The sequence below is a fragment of the Mauremys mutica genome, chromosome 2 (genome assembly GCF_020497125.1).
Source record: "Mauremys mutica isolate MM-2020 ecotype Southern chromosome 2, ASM2049712v1, whole genome shotgun sequence".
In the NCBI taxonomy this organism is placed as follows: Eukaryota; Metazoa; Chordata; order Testudines; family Geoemydidae; genus Mauremys; species Mauremys mutica.
In genome coordinates, this window is record NC_059073.1 from 93,736,850 (window position 1) to 93,749,203 (window position 12,354).

Consider the following 12,354-nt stretch of genomic DNA (forward strand, 5'->3'; position numbering starts at 1 on the left):
TTTTTCTTAAAGTTAATTGACAGCATGTTAAAAAGATTTTTCCACATATCAGGCCTTTTAATGCAAATAAAGACTCAGACAGATGAAATATTTTGAACACATTTATTTTTAGTACACAAAAGAGTGAGACTGAGCTGAAGCCAATTAAAAAACAGCTTTAAAAGGCAGGAAGACTATCACACAATTATAACTTTGCCAAATTCCACCCTGTAGTTTAAATCACCTGACCACAATGACAATTTTTCCCATAAGTTAACTCAATCAATTTACATAAGTTTCTTGTGCAGTCATCCAAAAATCTGACATTTAAAGTCTAATAAATGAAAAGGTACAATGTTGTTGGCCTCTATTATACTTCAAGCCTTTTTCATACCTACCTGCCTTTTTTTTTTTAATTGTCCATTTGCACTATACTGTATATTTTGAAAATACTATATAAAAATAAAAATACATCAGTTAATGAAATGGAACATGTAATGTTCCAAAAGTTTAATTAAGTTAAGTAAGTTTCATTTGCAAATTAAATTTCCCTAAAATGCACCTGTAATTTCTCCAAATCTTTACTTTAGACTGTATTTAATTATTGCTATTGGATAACTCCTGCTCAACAAGTAGTGGGGAAAATATTTAAAAGATCGAGGGGCACTCAACACAGTAAGTGGTGCCATTGCAAACAATAGATTTCCCCTGCCAGGAAAAAAAAAATCGAATAGAAAACCAAGATTCCAATCCTTATAAAACTAGAATGTGCTACATATAACGGAGATTCAGGTGTTTGTTACTTGGTAAAAGGTGAATGAGATTTGTATGAAGCTAATCATCTGAATGTCAGCTTTAAAGTGATCCAATTAAAAAAAATAAGTTCTACTATGCTCCAATTATATTTAATTATTCTGGAAAACAAATACATGCAGGGGAAAAAGGATCACAGTCAAGATTCGAATCAGAAGCTCAACAGCATTTCAGAACTAGTGCGCCAATCAGGATATAATATCTCAGAAGTGAAGACTTGTCTCATGTTCTCTTTTGACTTAACTGCCATAAAAAACAGCAAAATATGCATAGCCTAGATTTTCTAACAACCACCTTCCTGTAAAGTGCTATGAACTAAAGACAAAAGAGGAAATCCTAACCCCACTAAAAAGTCAGTGGGCATTTTGCCATTGATTTTAAATGGAACTAGGATTTTACACAAAGCTCCTTCCTGGAATGTGGTAAAAGGCTTAATTCTTTAAGCTTCTTTCCCAACCTTATACCGCAGCAGATCAGAATTTAAAATATTTTTGCCTGTCACTGGTGTGATCCTTAACAATTGTTACAGATGTTTTCACAGCCTGGTTGTTAATGATGCAGCCAAGCCAACCAAACACAGCTTACTCATGAATTACCAAATTCATTTACAAATGCTACTCTATGGTGTGAAAAGGAGTGAACACAATGTGAGCATACATGAACGTTCCCAAGAGACCAAGAGTGTTCTTGGGGTCTGGGCAATGTAGAAGACAGAGTTTAGATGGAGTCAGGTATAAGAATTCAAATTAGGGCGTTCAAAGATGCATTTAGAGCTTGTTATCAGAGGGAAGCAGAAAATGCCTGGAAAAATCCTGCTGCTGAGTCAGGAGATAAATGGAGACTTGCAATTTCAGAGAAAGGGATATCATCATTTCTTGGAGATTTTTTTTCTTAACTGTTTTCCTTTAAGCACTTTAGGATATGAAGATCTTATTTCACTTTTATAATAGTACTTCATGGCACAACTTACATTTTCCCATAAATAAAACCCAGCTGTTTGTAAGACACTTTACAAAAGAAAAGAAATATGGGAAGATTAGAAGATATATGATGGAAAGACTAATGCACTGCCTTTAGGCTGGAGGTTGATTAGCGTTAGAACAGCTGAAGGTTAAAAAAAATAGGTATTTGTTGGGACAAGCCCTTCCTAAACACAAAATCTGCACTCTCCCCTCAATTGCTTACGGTCTTGAATTTAGCATTACTGAACTTTATTGTATTATCCTTAAAATACCTACTTACAACAAGTAACCAAACTTACTGTATGTGCCAAAGCAATTACTAAATCTTGGCTCTGCCATGGTTCCAGTACAAGTTGCCATTTTGTTTTAATGGCAGTCTTACAGAAACACAGCTCTGAATACTATAAGCCTATCACCTGAAGTCTCATTCTTCTACTAATACCAGGAGTATTACACATTTTACTCCTATTCACGCTGTCTGGAGTTACCTATGGAAATCTATTAACGTCCATGAGACACTCCTCAGAAGTGTATGTTGTTTAGTCATCTAGTTGCACTACAAAGAAATAGCAACTTGGCTTACGTCTCATGTTTAACCTCTTGCTACTGAGCTTGCAGGTGGCTGGAGACCTCTTAAAAGTGCTTTATTAAGGAGATCACAGTATCATTATCTCCATTTTACACATTTGGAAACTGAGGCAGTGAGGTAGTGATCTGTCCAAGGTCACCCAGCAGTCCAGTGGCAGAAAGAAAAGAAAGTGAACAATGGAGCTAGGAAAAGAGCTATTAGATACACTTTTTTGTATAAACAGTGAAAAATGTATGATCCATCTCAAACTGATCCAAAGGTAAATAAGTACTTCCTTCATCTACTATTCCTGATGAAGTGGCTAACTATTGTGTTTACTATGGTGAGAGGCAAATTAAAAAAGTACCTTAAATAGATCTGGCATCCTTAAGACTTTGTCACAGTTAATAAAATGTTATCAAATAGTTGACAATATTCATCTATATTCTGTAGCTAATGCTTTCCATTAATTTTTAAACAAGTTTTTCCACAAAGTTAAATCAGTTTTAAGTTGCATTCAATGTGCCATTATTGATGGGTGATAGATTTTTATTATTTACATGGAATAAAACTAAAAAAAAAATAATAAGATGAGACACAAAATATCATTTCACATTTAATGGAATGTCAGAACTTTAACAAAACTAGAGCTTCAGACAGTAGCTGAAGTCTTAATACAACTTCCATTAATCAGTTTAACAATTTGCCTCTAGGTCTAGGGCTAGCAAACAGCTTTATTTAAAAAAAAAAAAAAAAAAAGGCTTTTTAAAGCTTCTTTAAATAAGGAAACCGCAAAAACAAAACAAAAAAAATAAATAAAAGGAATGCAGCGTACAGAGTAGAAACTGAAAAGTGCTTCATCAGAACCCTAGCTGCTCATATCGAAAGTCTCAAAATCTTGAAACGTAGGGAATGGATACACTGTGCACAAATGATCCTTTACGTTTAGTTCCAAAATCAAATTATTTTTTTTTGGTCAAATAAATTTGTACACACTAAGTTTTTAAAAGTACAGTTAGCTACAAAAAGTAAGATTAAATATGCAGTTATAAAATATATTTATCCTGGGTCATAAGAATATAAAATGTTGATGCCTATGTCAATAGTACATTACACACATTTAAGGATAACTTCTTTGCATTAATAATGTAAATGATAACACACTGTTTATTGCTTATGTCAGGCATGTAAATTAAACCCCAGACAGCCGCGATAGTTAAATTTTCATGGCTCAGGGTCTATGTATCTAGATTCAGTGGAATACCATTTTTAAAAGTATATAAATACAGTTACACAAAGTTTGTATCTGTTTATTTAAAACAAACAAACGAACAACTTTATTCTGGGTAGCAATTTGCCATTTGGTTTCAGAAGTACCTGCTGTGAAAGTCCTGAGATGCTGACTGATCAGTTTACATCACTTATCTAGTTTGTCTCTAAACTGCACCGATTTTAGGTGTTAAGGAGTTTGCTGCTGAAAGTCAAACTCCCTAGTGACTGACTTGCAGTAAGATTAGCTGCTACCGTAGACAGGCTCACAGTGCAAATAAGTTTTTACTTACAAGGAATGTTCTTGAAAATACAGTTTCCAGCAAGAATAAGCTCCAACTAAAATGACTGTACCAAACCCAATCTTAGTGAGAATAGGTTTCCAATATAACCACCTTTTTCTTTTTCTTTCAGTCTCACTTAGCTTCTGTTTCATCTGGTGCACCTTCTGGGCTGTGTGAGCCTTTCTATCCTCTCGCAGCCGTTTCCGAACAGTACTAAAAGAGAGAAAAAAAAATAGGTTGTGGAATAGGAGTAATTCCTCAAGAGATTAGGATAAAACACCCACAACCCAACCCAACCCAACCCACAGAACAGTTAACCAATTTGTGCCATTTAGGAATAAAACAGTGAAGGAGGGAATGTTGACGAGAATGGTCTTTACTCTGTGCTACTCTAATTATCTGAACAGTTTCATTAAATACCCACGCTGTTTTAACATTAAGGTTGCCAAGTCAAACATCAGAAACTTAGGCAATACCAGAGTTGCAACCTTAATTCTGCCCCCTCTTGCCTGCGCATGATAATCTTAATTGCAAGATCCCATTTTCCCCCCCACACAGAACTCTGGCTTCATTCAGTGACTGAGGTTTTTCTGTATTTTGTATGTATATGTATTTTTCTATATTAATATAGAACATATAGAATGTACAAAAAAGCGCTCATTGAGGGTTATCTTCACTGAAGAGGTAACTCAGGCTCGCTCTTGATTGTTGCCTGCAACCCTCCTATCCCCACACACACAAAACCCTCATGAGTTTAGTGCAGTGGTTCCCAAACTGGGGTTTGTGAAATGTTACAGGGGGGGGTCTCAGGGAAAAAAATCCCTAATGGTGGACAGAGCTGTTCCTAGGGACCCCAGGCAGCACAGGGCCAGCAGCCCCTGGACTTCCAAGAGCTAAGCAGATCAAAGCAAGCATATCTATCACACTGAGGAGATTTAAACTTCAAGACTCCCTATAAGAAATGGAAAGGGAGGTGGATATTTTTTGCTGTTTTTTTAAATTAAATTGGCAGCTAGTGTTGTTTTTAAAATGATTATGAAGAACAATTTCCACCTTTTTGGAACGTGTGTTGTTTGCCTGGACTGCTCAAGACCTGAATGCTTGTGTAGGAGGAACTCTTTGAGTTGGCTTCTTAAATACCTTCATACTGTTTCACATCTGATACTCCTTGATGAAACATAGGAGCCTTGTCTTATAACAGGCTTATTCAAAGTGATACAAGCTACAAAAGTGAGATCTTGAAAGAGAGTGGTGCTGTTTTCATAATGTAATAAAATATTGTAATGATAAATAATAATTAATAATAAATAGTGCATCATAAAAACAAATTTCATATTCCCAAGATCACAGCTTTTATAATTTATACTCAGGTAAAGGAGAAAAATCCCTGGATATATTCATTTTTAGGAGGGAGTTTGCGAGACTTGACATTTTAGTGAAAGGTTCACAGGTTGTTAAAGTTTGGGAACCACTGGTTTAGTGGTATTTTCAATCTGGGCTGGCTGGCACATCTGAGGCTGCAGGCTACAACCAGAGTGACACTTTCCCTCAGACTGATAACCCACACACTTTCCAGTGAAGACACAGGCTAAATCACTTGATGCCGATAGTCCTCCAGTGTCTTCACAATTCCCCAGATATCTAAAACAACAAACAAGTTCTCCCATAACTCACTGGGAAAGATCAGAGCAGCTCAGTTTATTGCAACAAAAAGAACCATGGGACATGATCCCACAGGTCCTAACAATACACAGTGCCGAGTGCAGAACCAGTGAGGACACAGTAACTCAAGTATGACTTTGTTCTGTGGCCTCTCACACCAGAAGTAAGCTAACCAGGGTGCTCAGCCTCAGGTTTTCATCACTTGAGTTAACAAGGATATAGTGAAAACATACCCACACACTACTTGTACCTTCAATCCACAACAGACTTCCTACTGATAACAATGAGAAGTTGGTACAAAGATGGAGGATAAAATATGGCCCTTGTGTAGTCCAGTTTGCAGAGGTATTGAGCACCAACAGCTCCCACTGACTACTGTTGGGCCTATTGGTGTGTACTACTTCTGAAACTCATACCATAAACGTTTATTTAGAGAAGTTAGCACTGCATTTACCACTGTGGTGAAAAACTGATGCCATGTACTTGTAGGACCACTACTATTTCTGCCCTTTGCAAGCCAAGCAGTCACCTGATTTGTGCATCTGATTGTGATGAAACCTCCAGGAATACATCCAACCAAAACTGGCAACCCTATGGCAAAACTGCTCTTCGTACTGGCATAGTAAAACCTCCCCCCATAAAATGAAACAAGCTATCCTGATATAAATGCAATTTTGCTAGTATAGCTGTATCTACATTAGAAACTTCAGCCAGTACAGACACACTGGTTAGGGGATCACACATTTTCACACCCTTGGCCAACACTGCTATTCTAGCAGAAGTCTGTATCTTGTATGTTGCTACAAGGGCTACAATGGCACGCCTGCAGTGCTACAACTATGCTGCTGTAGCACTTGTACCATAGACACTTAAGCCTAGGCTACACCTAAAACCTAAAACTCAGGTCAACCTAGCTACCTCACCCACGGCTGTGAAAAAATGTCACACCTTGTATGAAGTAGTTAGGTTAACCTAACCCCTTCTATCAACCTAGCTACTGCCTCTCAGGTCTACACTAAACCCTTACTACAGGGACAGAAGGATTTTTTCTCATTGCCATAGTAAATCTACTCTCCCCCCCCCCCCCACCCCCACCTGAGGGGTGGTAGCTAGGTCAGCGGTGACCCAGCTGCACCTATAGCATGGGTTACGTTGACCTAACTACTTCACACAGTGTGTGAAATTTCTCACAGCCCAGAGCAATGTGACGTCGACCTAAATTTCAAGTCAAGACCAGGCCTTAGACAGCCTTTTTATCTGAAAGTTTGAAGCCTTAATGAACAGTAAGTTCCAAAGTTAGCAACTCAATGAGATGGAAGGAGTAGTTCAGTCCTTTCAACTGTTGTTCTAGAGTGTTTGAAGAATGACACTTTAAACCTTGTGCTGTAAGCCTTTCCATTCCCAGCCAGCTTGTTGTTTTCTCTTCTTTTCTTAAAGCCTACTTATTTAAAAGTACTGAACAGGGAATAACTAAAGTGTTATCAAAGACTGAATAAAACCATGTCTAACACAACCCTCCCGGTTTTGTTGGGAGTCTCCCGGAATCGGGCTCTATCTCCCTGAGGCTACTGAAGTCAAACTGGGAGCTGCCAGAAGTAAGCACTGCCTGGCCGGAGCCTACACCCATCATTCTCTGCCTCAGCCCTGATCCCCCTCCCAGAGCCAGCACCCCAAACCCCCTTCCACATCCCAATCCCTTGCCTCAGGCCTGATCCTCCTCCCAAACCCAAACTCCTTCCTAGAGTCTGCACCTCGCACTCCCTCCTCCACCCCAACCCCCTAGCCCAGCCTTAAGCCCCTTCCAGCACAAACTCCCTCCCACAGCGTGCACCCTGCACCCACTCCTGCACCCCAACCCTCTGCCCCAAGGTCAGCCCAGAGCCCCCTCACACTCTGAACCCCTTGGCCCCAGCCCAGAGCCCCCTCCCCCCACACACACCCCAACCCCTTATCCCAGCTTGGTAAAAGTGAGTGAGGGTGGGGGAGAGCAAGCCAGCCATGCAGAAAGGGGATGAAGTGAGTCAGGCAACGCCTCAGAGGAGGGGTGGGACAGGGCAAGGGTGTTTGGGTTTGTGTGATTAGACAGTTGGCAACCCCACTCCAGGATAAGAGGACTTGTATTAAAAAAAAAAAAAATAAAAAAAAAAAACACAGCCCCAAGTAATTTTCCATGTTGCTTACCTTTCAATGCTTCCATCCATAGTATCTTGTACTTTAGTGGACAGTTCAGTATTTGTTTTCTCCCCCATTTGCTCCTGTTTTTCTATGCTCACACTATTCCCATTGTACTTCTCTGTATTTATTCTGGTTGGGTGTGGAGGAGACTGCTCAGAACATGGTGCTTGGTCCTCCTTAGAAAGTTCCTTCCACCGTTTCTAAGAGTGAGAAAACACATTTTTGAATAACATTTCTCAAGATTGTGAAAGCTGTATCTTTGAATAAAGAAGTCTTCCACAGAATGATCATATACATAAAAATGTAAATTAAAAAATTATATAAAAATTAATTTCTAGATAACAAAGATGTAAGCCACACAGTGATACCCTTATTTACACTGAACAGAACAAGTACACCCATCAGTCTTGCGTCAGGTAACACAAAAACCAAGACTAATTTGAGGGAAATTCGGTTGTTAGAAAAGTATACAGCACAGAAATCTGCCCAGGATTAACAAAAATCTGCAAGTGAAAGTTACAGCTATAAACTCATGGCAATAAAAAAGGTAAAGGTCTTGAACATGACAGAATACCTGCAGAGATCTATAAAAGTCGATCTGATTAAACAGATAACCATTGCCTTCTCTGTAATACCCAAGAGCAAGAAACAATACTACAACAATTTAAAAAAAAATGCTAAATCATTATTCAAGAAAAAAGTATTAAAAAAGTGACAGTGGTGTAACTAGTTATCTCTACCATTTGCAGGAGACAAAATATTGACAAGTGTTCTTCACAAGAGATAACAGCAGATGTGAAAAGTGTTTTTTGATTAAGACAGTTTCTGATATGAGCATTGCTGCTCTACAACTCCATGTAAATCCAAAGCTTTTGTTATCAGCCACCTTGGTCATAAACCTGTGTAAAATCCAGAGAACTGGATAAAAATGTCCAAGATGATCTGACAACTACAAGAAAGTACAGCTGTACATGTCCATATAAATACACAGTCCCTTTGGAATTTCCAATAGTTTTAAACAAGGATACTTTTTTTTTTTTTGAATTCCTTTAATGAACTAGTATGCCTTCCTCCTGGGACTACAGATTAGATTCCCTTCAGGAAAACAAAACCTTTTATTTGTGTGTATCAGATGGGTCAGAAGTGGGAGTCTATTAGAAAACTACATATTGCAATCAGCATTCATAATCCTGCAGATTATGAAGTGATTAGAAAATTAACTGTGTATTGATAACATTGCTATGGATTGTTGCCTGATGAGCTCAAAAGTGGATACTAAATGACTCCAGGACAGCTAAGATTCCATTTAAACAAGTGTTTCCCTAGCGACCTGTGTTTTATTTGCAGAGATAGAGCTCAAAATGCAAACAGTTTGCCAGGGAGTCTTGTCATTGCAAAGGATAATTTATCCACCAAGAATAAAGTTATTATTCAGGCAAACTTTTACTAAATTGAGATACATAAGTGATGGTCACCAGTTAGAAACCTATATTAAAACAATTTCCCCCTCCTTCCCAAAAAAAAAAACAAAAAAAACCAACAGCTGAGAACACTGTGGATGTCAAAAATAGAGTTTATTGGATTCGATCGTGGAAATGCTTCCCTGCCCCACTCCCTGAAAAGGTCATCTGCTTGCCCCACTTCTAAAACCTCAAAAAAGTGCTCACATCCTGTGGACCCAAAGTGATATGCAGGTGGTGGACTGGCACAGTGCTTAAATATTTAAATAAAATACAGTTACAGGTGATAGTATGGTCTTATATAAACATTGCAAGACAGGAACAAGGAAGGTGCCAGCAGATTAAAGGTGGAAAGCATTTTATTGACTAAAGTTCACCAACCCACATCATGCATCTTCAGCAGGGTTTGAAACCTGAACCTTCAGCACTGCAGCACACAGACTGCTACCACTTTAGCTACAGGACTAACTACATTAGCAGGTAGCAGCTAGCACCATGTGCTGAATCCAGGAGACGGTCATGGGGAGTATGGCACCCAGGCTCTTCAACCTACCTCCCCAAAAGGCCCTGCCCCGTATGGAGCCCGCAGGGGAGTGGAGAGGAGATGGGATGCTGAGGCCATGTACCAACTCTTCCCACCCTTCCTCACTACCCTGGCAGCTTCCAGTACACTTTGTAAATACCCATGTGCTGTGTTGGCATCAGCAATCTCTTTACAATGTTCATGCCAGTTTCCTTGAGGGTCACAAGCAAGAGAAGGGAAATAGGAATTGAACAGTTCATATTTCAGCCAAACTTAAATGGAATTTCATGGGACGAAGAAAAAGCACTTCTCTAGCCAAAGGGTTTTCTCCCTAGTGAATTTCAAAGGCCTGCTGTAAACAGAAACATTAGAGCTTTCCAGAAAAAGAGTCAGGCAACTACATAAAGAGATTGAGTATGGGGAAGCCAGTCTCATTTACTGGAAGAATGCTTGCACAGTACGCTGTGTAATTACATCTACGTCGGCAGCCCCTTGAGACTTCATGATTACAAGTTTTGAGCATAAAACCTCAAAAGCTGGAGACATTAACACAAGAGAAGTGGAGTTTGTCTTAACCTTCACTATGATTATGTCTACACCACCACTTATGTTGGTATAACATATACTGCTCAGGGGTTTGCCACCCCGTGAGCAACATAAGTTACGTCAACCTAAAGGTCGACATGGACAGTGCTATGTCAGCAGGAGAGCTTCTCACGCCGACATCGCTACCGCCGCCTGCTGGGGGTGGATTAATGAAGTCGATGAGAGAGCTCTCTCCTGTCATCTTAGAGCAGCTACACGACAGAACTTTGTAAGCTCTCTTGTGTAACCATAGTCCGAGTTATTTCTCGCTGGTCCCAGAAAGGCAGTCTATACTAAAATGTTCAAGGTTTTTTAATGTACTGTTCCAAATAATCCCTAACCTGATCAGAGAAAAGTTCTCTAATCCTTTCCATTTTACATTTTCAGTTTAACGTATGCATTTGACAGCACTTTGTAAATAACCAGTTTCACTGTTGATGCAACATGCCCTATCCCAGCAACATCGAAGCTGAAACTGAAACTAAATGGACAGGCAGCAAGCAGGCGCATACATACAGAGAAAAGAACTAGGAAGAAACAAACAGCCTGAGCACACATTCAGTGCTGTTACTCTTAAGCCTACCCAGAGATCCTTCTAAACAAATGAGAGCAGAAAAATCCATCCATCTTTTTTCAGTAGACACCAAAAATCCAAACACATTTAAAGGGCATTGTAAATAAAGTTTCTGGATGTCAGTTAAAACAATTCAAGTTGACATTGCAGTCCAATTTTTTTAAAAATCTTGAACAGAAGAAGAAAAATCAAAATTTACCATTTGATAAGTAACACATCAAATCAAAGTATATCTGTATAGGACAAAATCAATGTCCATATTTCTATTCTATTGTGCAAGTAACTTAAATCCATCACATACAATAAATCAAGTAACAATTTTCTCCTGTGCTATAGTTAAGCTAAACAAACATTTTTAAATAAAATTGTGAAGAGCAGCAAGGAAAATTCAAATTAAAGCTGACATCTTTGTTTACCCAAAAGTTCATGAAGTTCTTAAATGCAATGGGATCAATTATGTACCAGCATATTTTGCAATCACATTGAGAGATATGAAGGATGTGATGCACATGCACATGCTAAAAAGGGGGAATTTATATGTCAGTTAAAAAAAAGTCTCTCAGACTATTCAGTAATTTGACTGTGACATTACTGAAATGTGAGGTATGGCCTTTGGTATGCAAAGCAGCAAGATGTTCAGGAAGTGAACTCCAAGTTCTGCCAAAAGCAGCCTGCAGTAAATGACTGCTACTCCTAATTGTGTCTCTTGGCTAAAATCATTAATGGTGTAAACAGTTAAGTATAGTCATAATACTGGTCATAAGGCTGTGTCATAATACAACCACCTAGTTCTTACATAGCGTAAGTGTGTATCTTGCACCTATTTGGTGTTTATTGGTTGTGTAAAATTATTTATTTACATACAAACACGGAATGCATGTAGGATGGAAACATTTGACAAGACAGCTAGCTGGAGCATAGCTGTAATAAACATGCTTTAAGTTATCTACATCTCCATCCACAACTTTTCCATTAAATACCCAATCAGTGAAAGCTACATTGAATTTGGCATCCTATTTCTGAAAACGGAGTAGGTTTGTCAAGTTAATTTACACTTGTCTACAGTACGCTGTTTTTCTTTCCCCTCTTGCTGAAAAAACAACATGATCTACCATACAAAAAGAGTTCTGTGTCTCCTTGACAAGCCATCCTTTAGTGGCTGAAGCTATTGTAAGTGTTATTATCAGAAGGTACATTGAAAACAAAGTTTAGAACTAGTGACTTATAAAACTTGAACCTTATGACCTGCATTAAATAAACCCAATTAATCTCATCTATCTGGTTATACTGACTATAGCTGGTTAATGAAATAACAGTAAGAAAAATATTACCTGACAGCAAACTTTAATCTTCAGCAGCAGAATATTTTATTAACAGACAAAGTACAGGTAATTCAGGGAGAAAAGATCCTTGTTCAATTTCACTTGGAAACACAACCTCTCTTTTGTTTTTTAAAAAAAGCTGAAGATCCTGATTTAACCTTCCTTATATTAGTACAGA

General features: G+C 38.5%; 1 protein-coding gene across 6 annotated transcripts in view; it reads right to left on the reverse strand.

Annotated features, from left to right (window-relative positions):
• PTPN2 (protein tyrosine phosphatase non-receptor type 2) overlaps positions 1-12,354 on the reverse strand; it is a 54,925-nt gene that overhangs the window by 900 nt on the left and 41,671 nt on the right. For 4 of the 6 annotated variants that reach the window (XM_045005075.1, XM_045005077.1, XM_045005079.1 and 1 more), the window contains 2 exons: positions 7,719-7,912; positions 89-4,088 (listed from right to left, as the gene is read on the reverse strand). In XM_045005075.1, coding sequence (XP_044861010.1) covers positions 3,881-4,088; positions 7,719-7,912 — 402 coding nt within the window. In that variant the 3' untranslated portion in view covers positions 89-3,880. Of the gene's footprint in view, positions 1-88; positions 4,089-7,718; positions 7,913-12,354 lie in introns of those variants that run through there. The other 2 variants (XM_045005076.1, XM_045005080.1) reach the window with 1 other exon arrangement.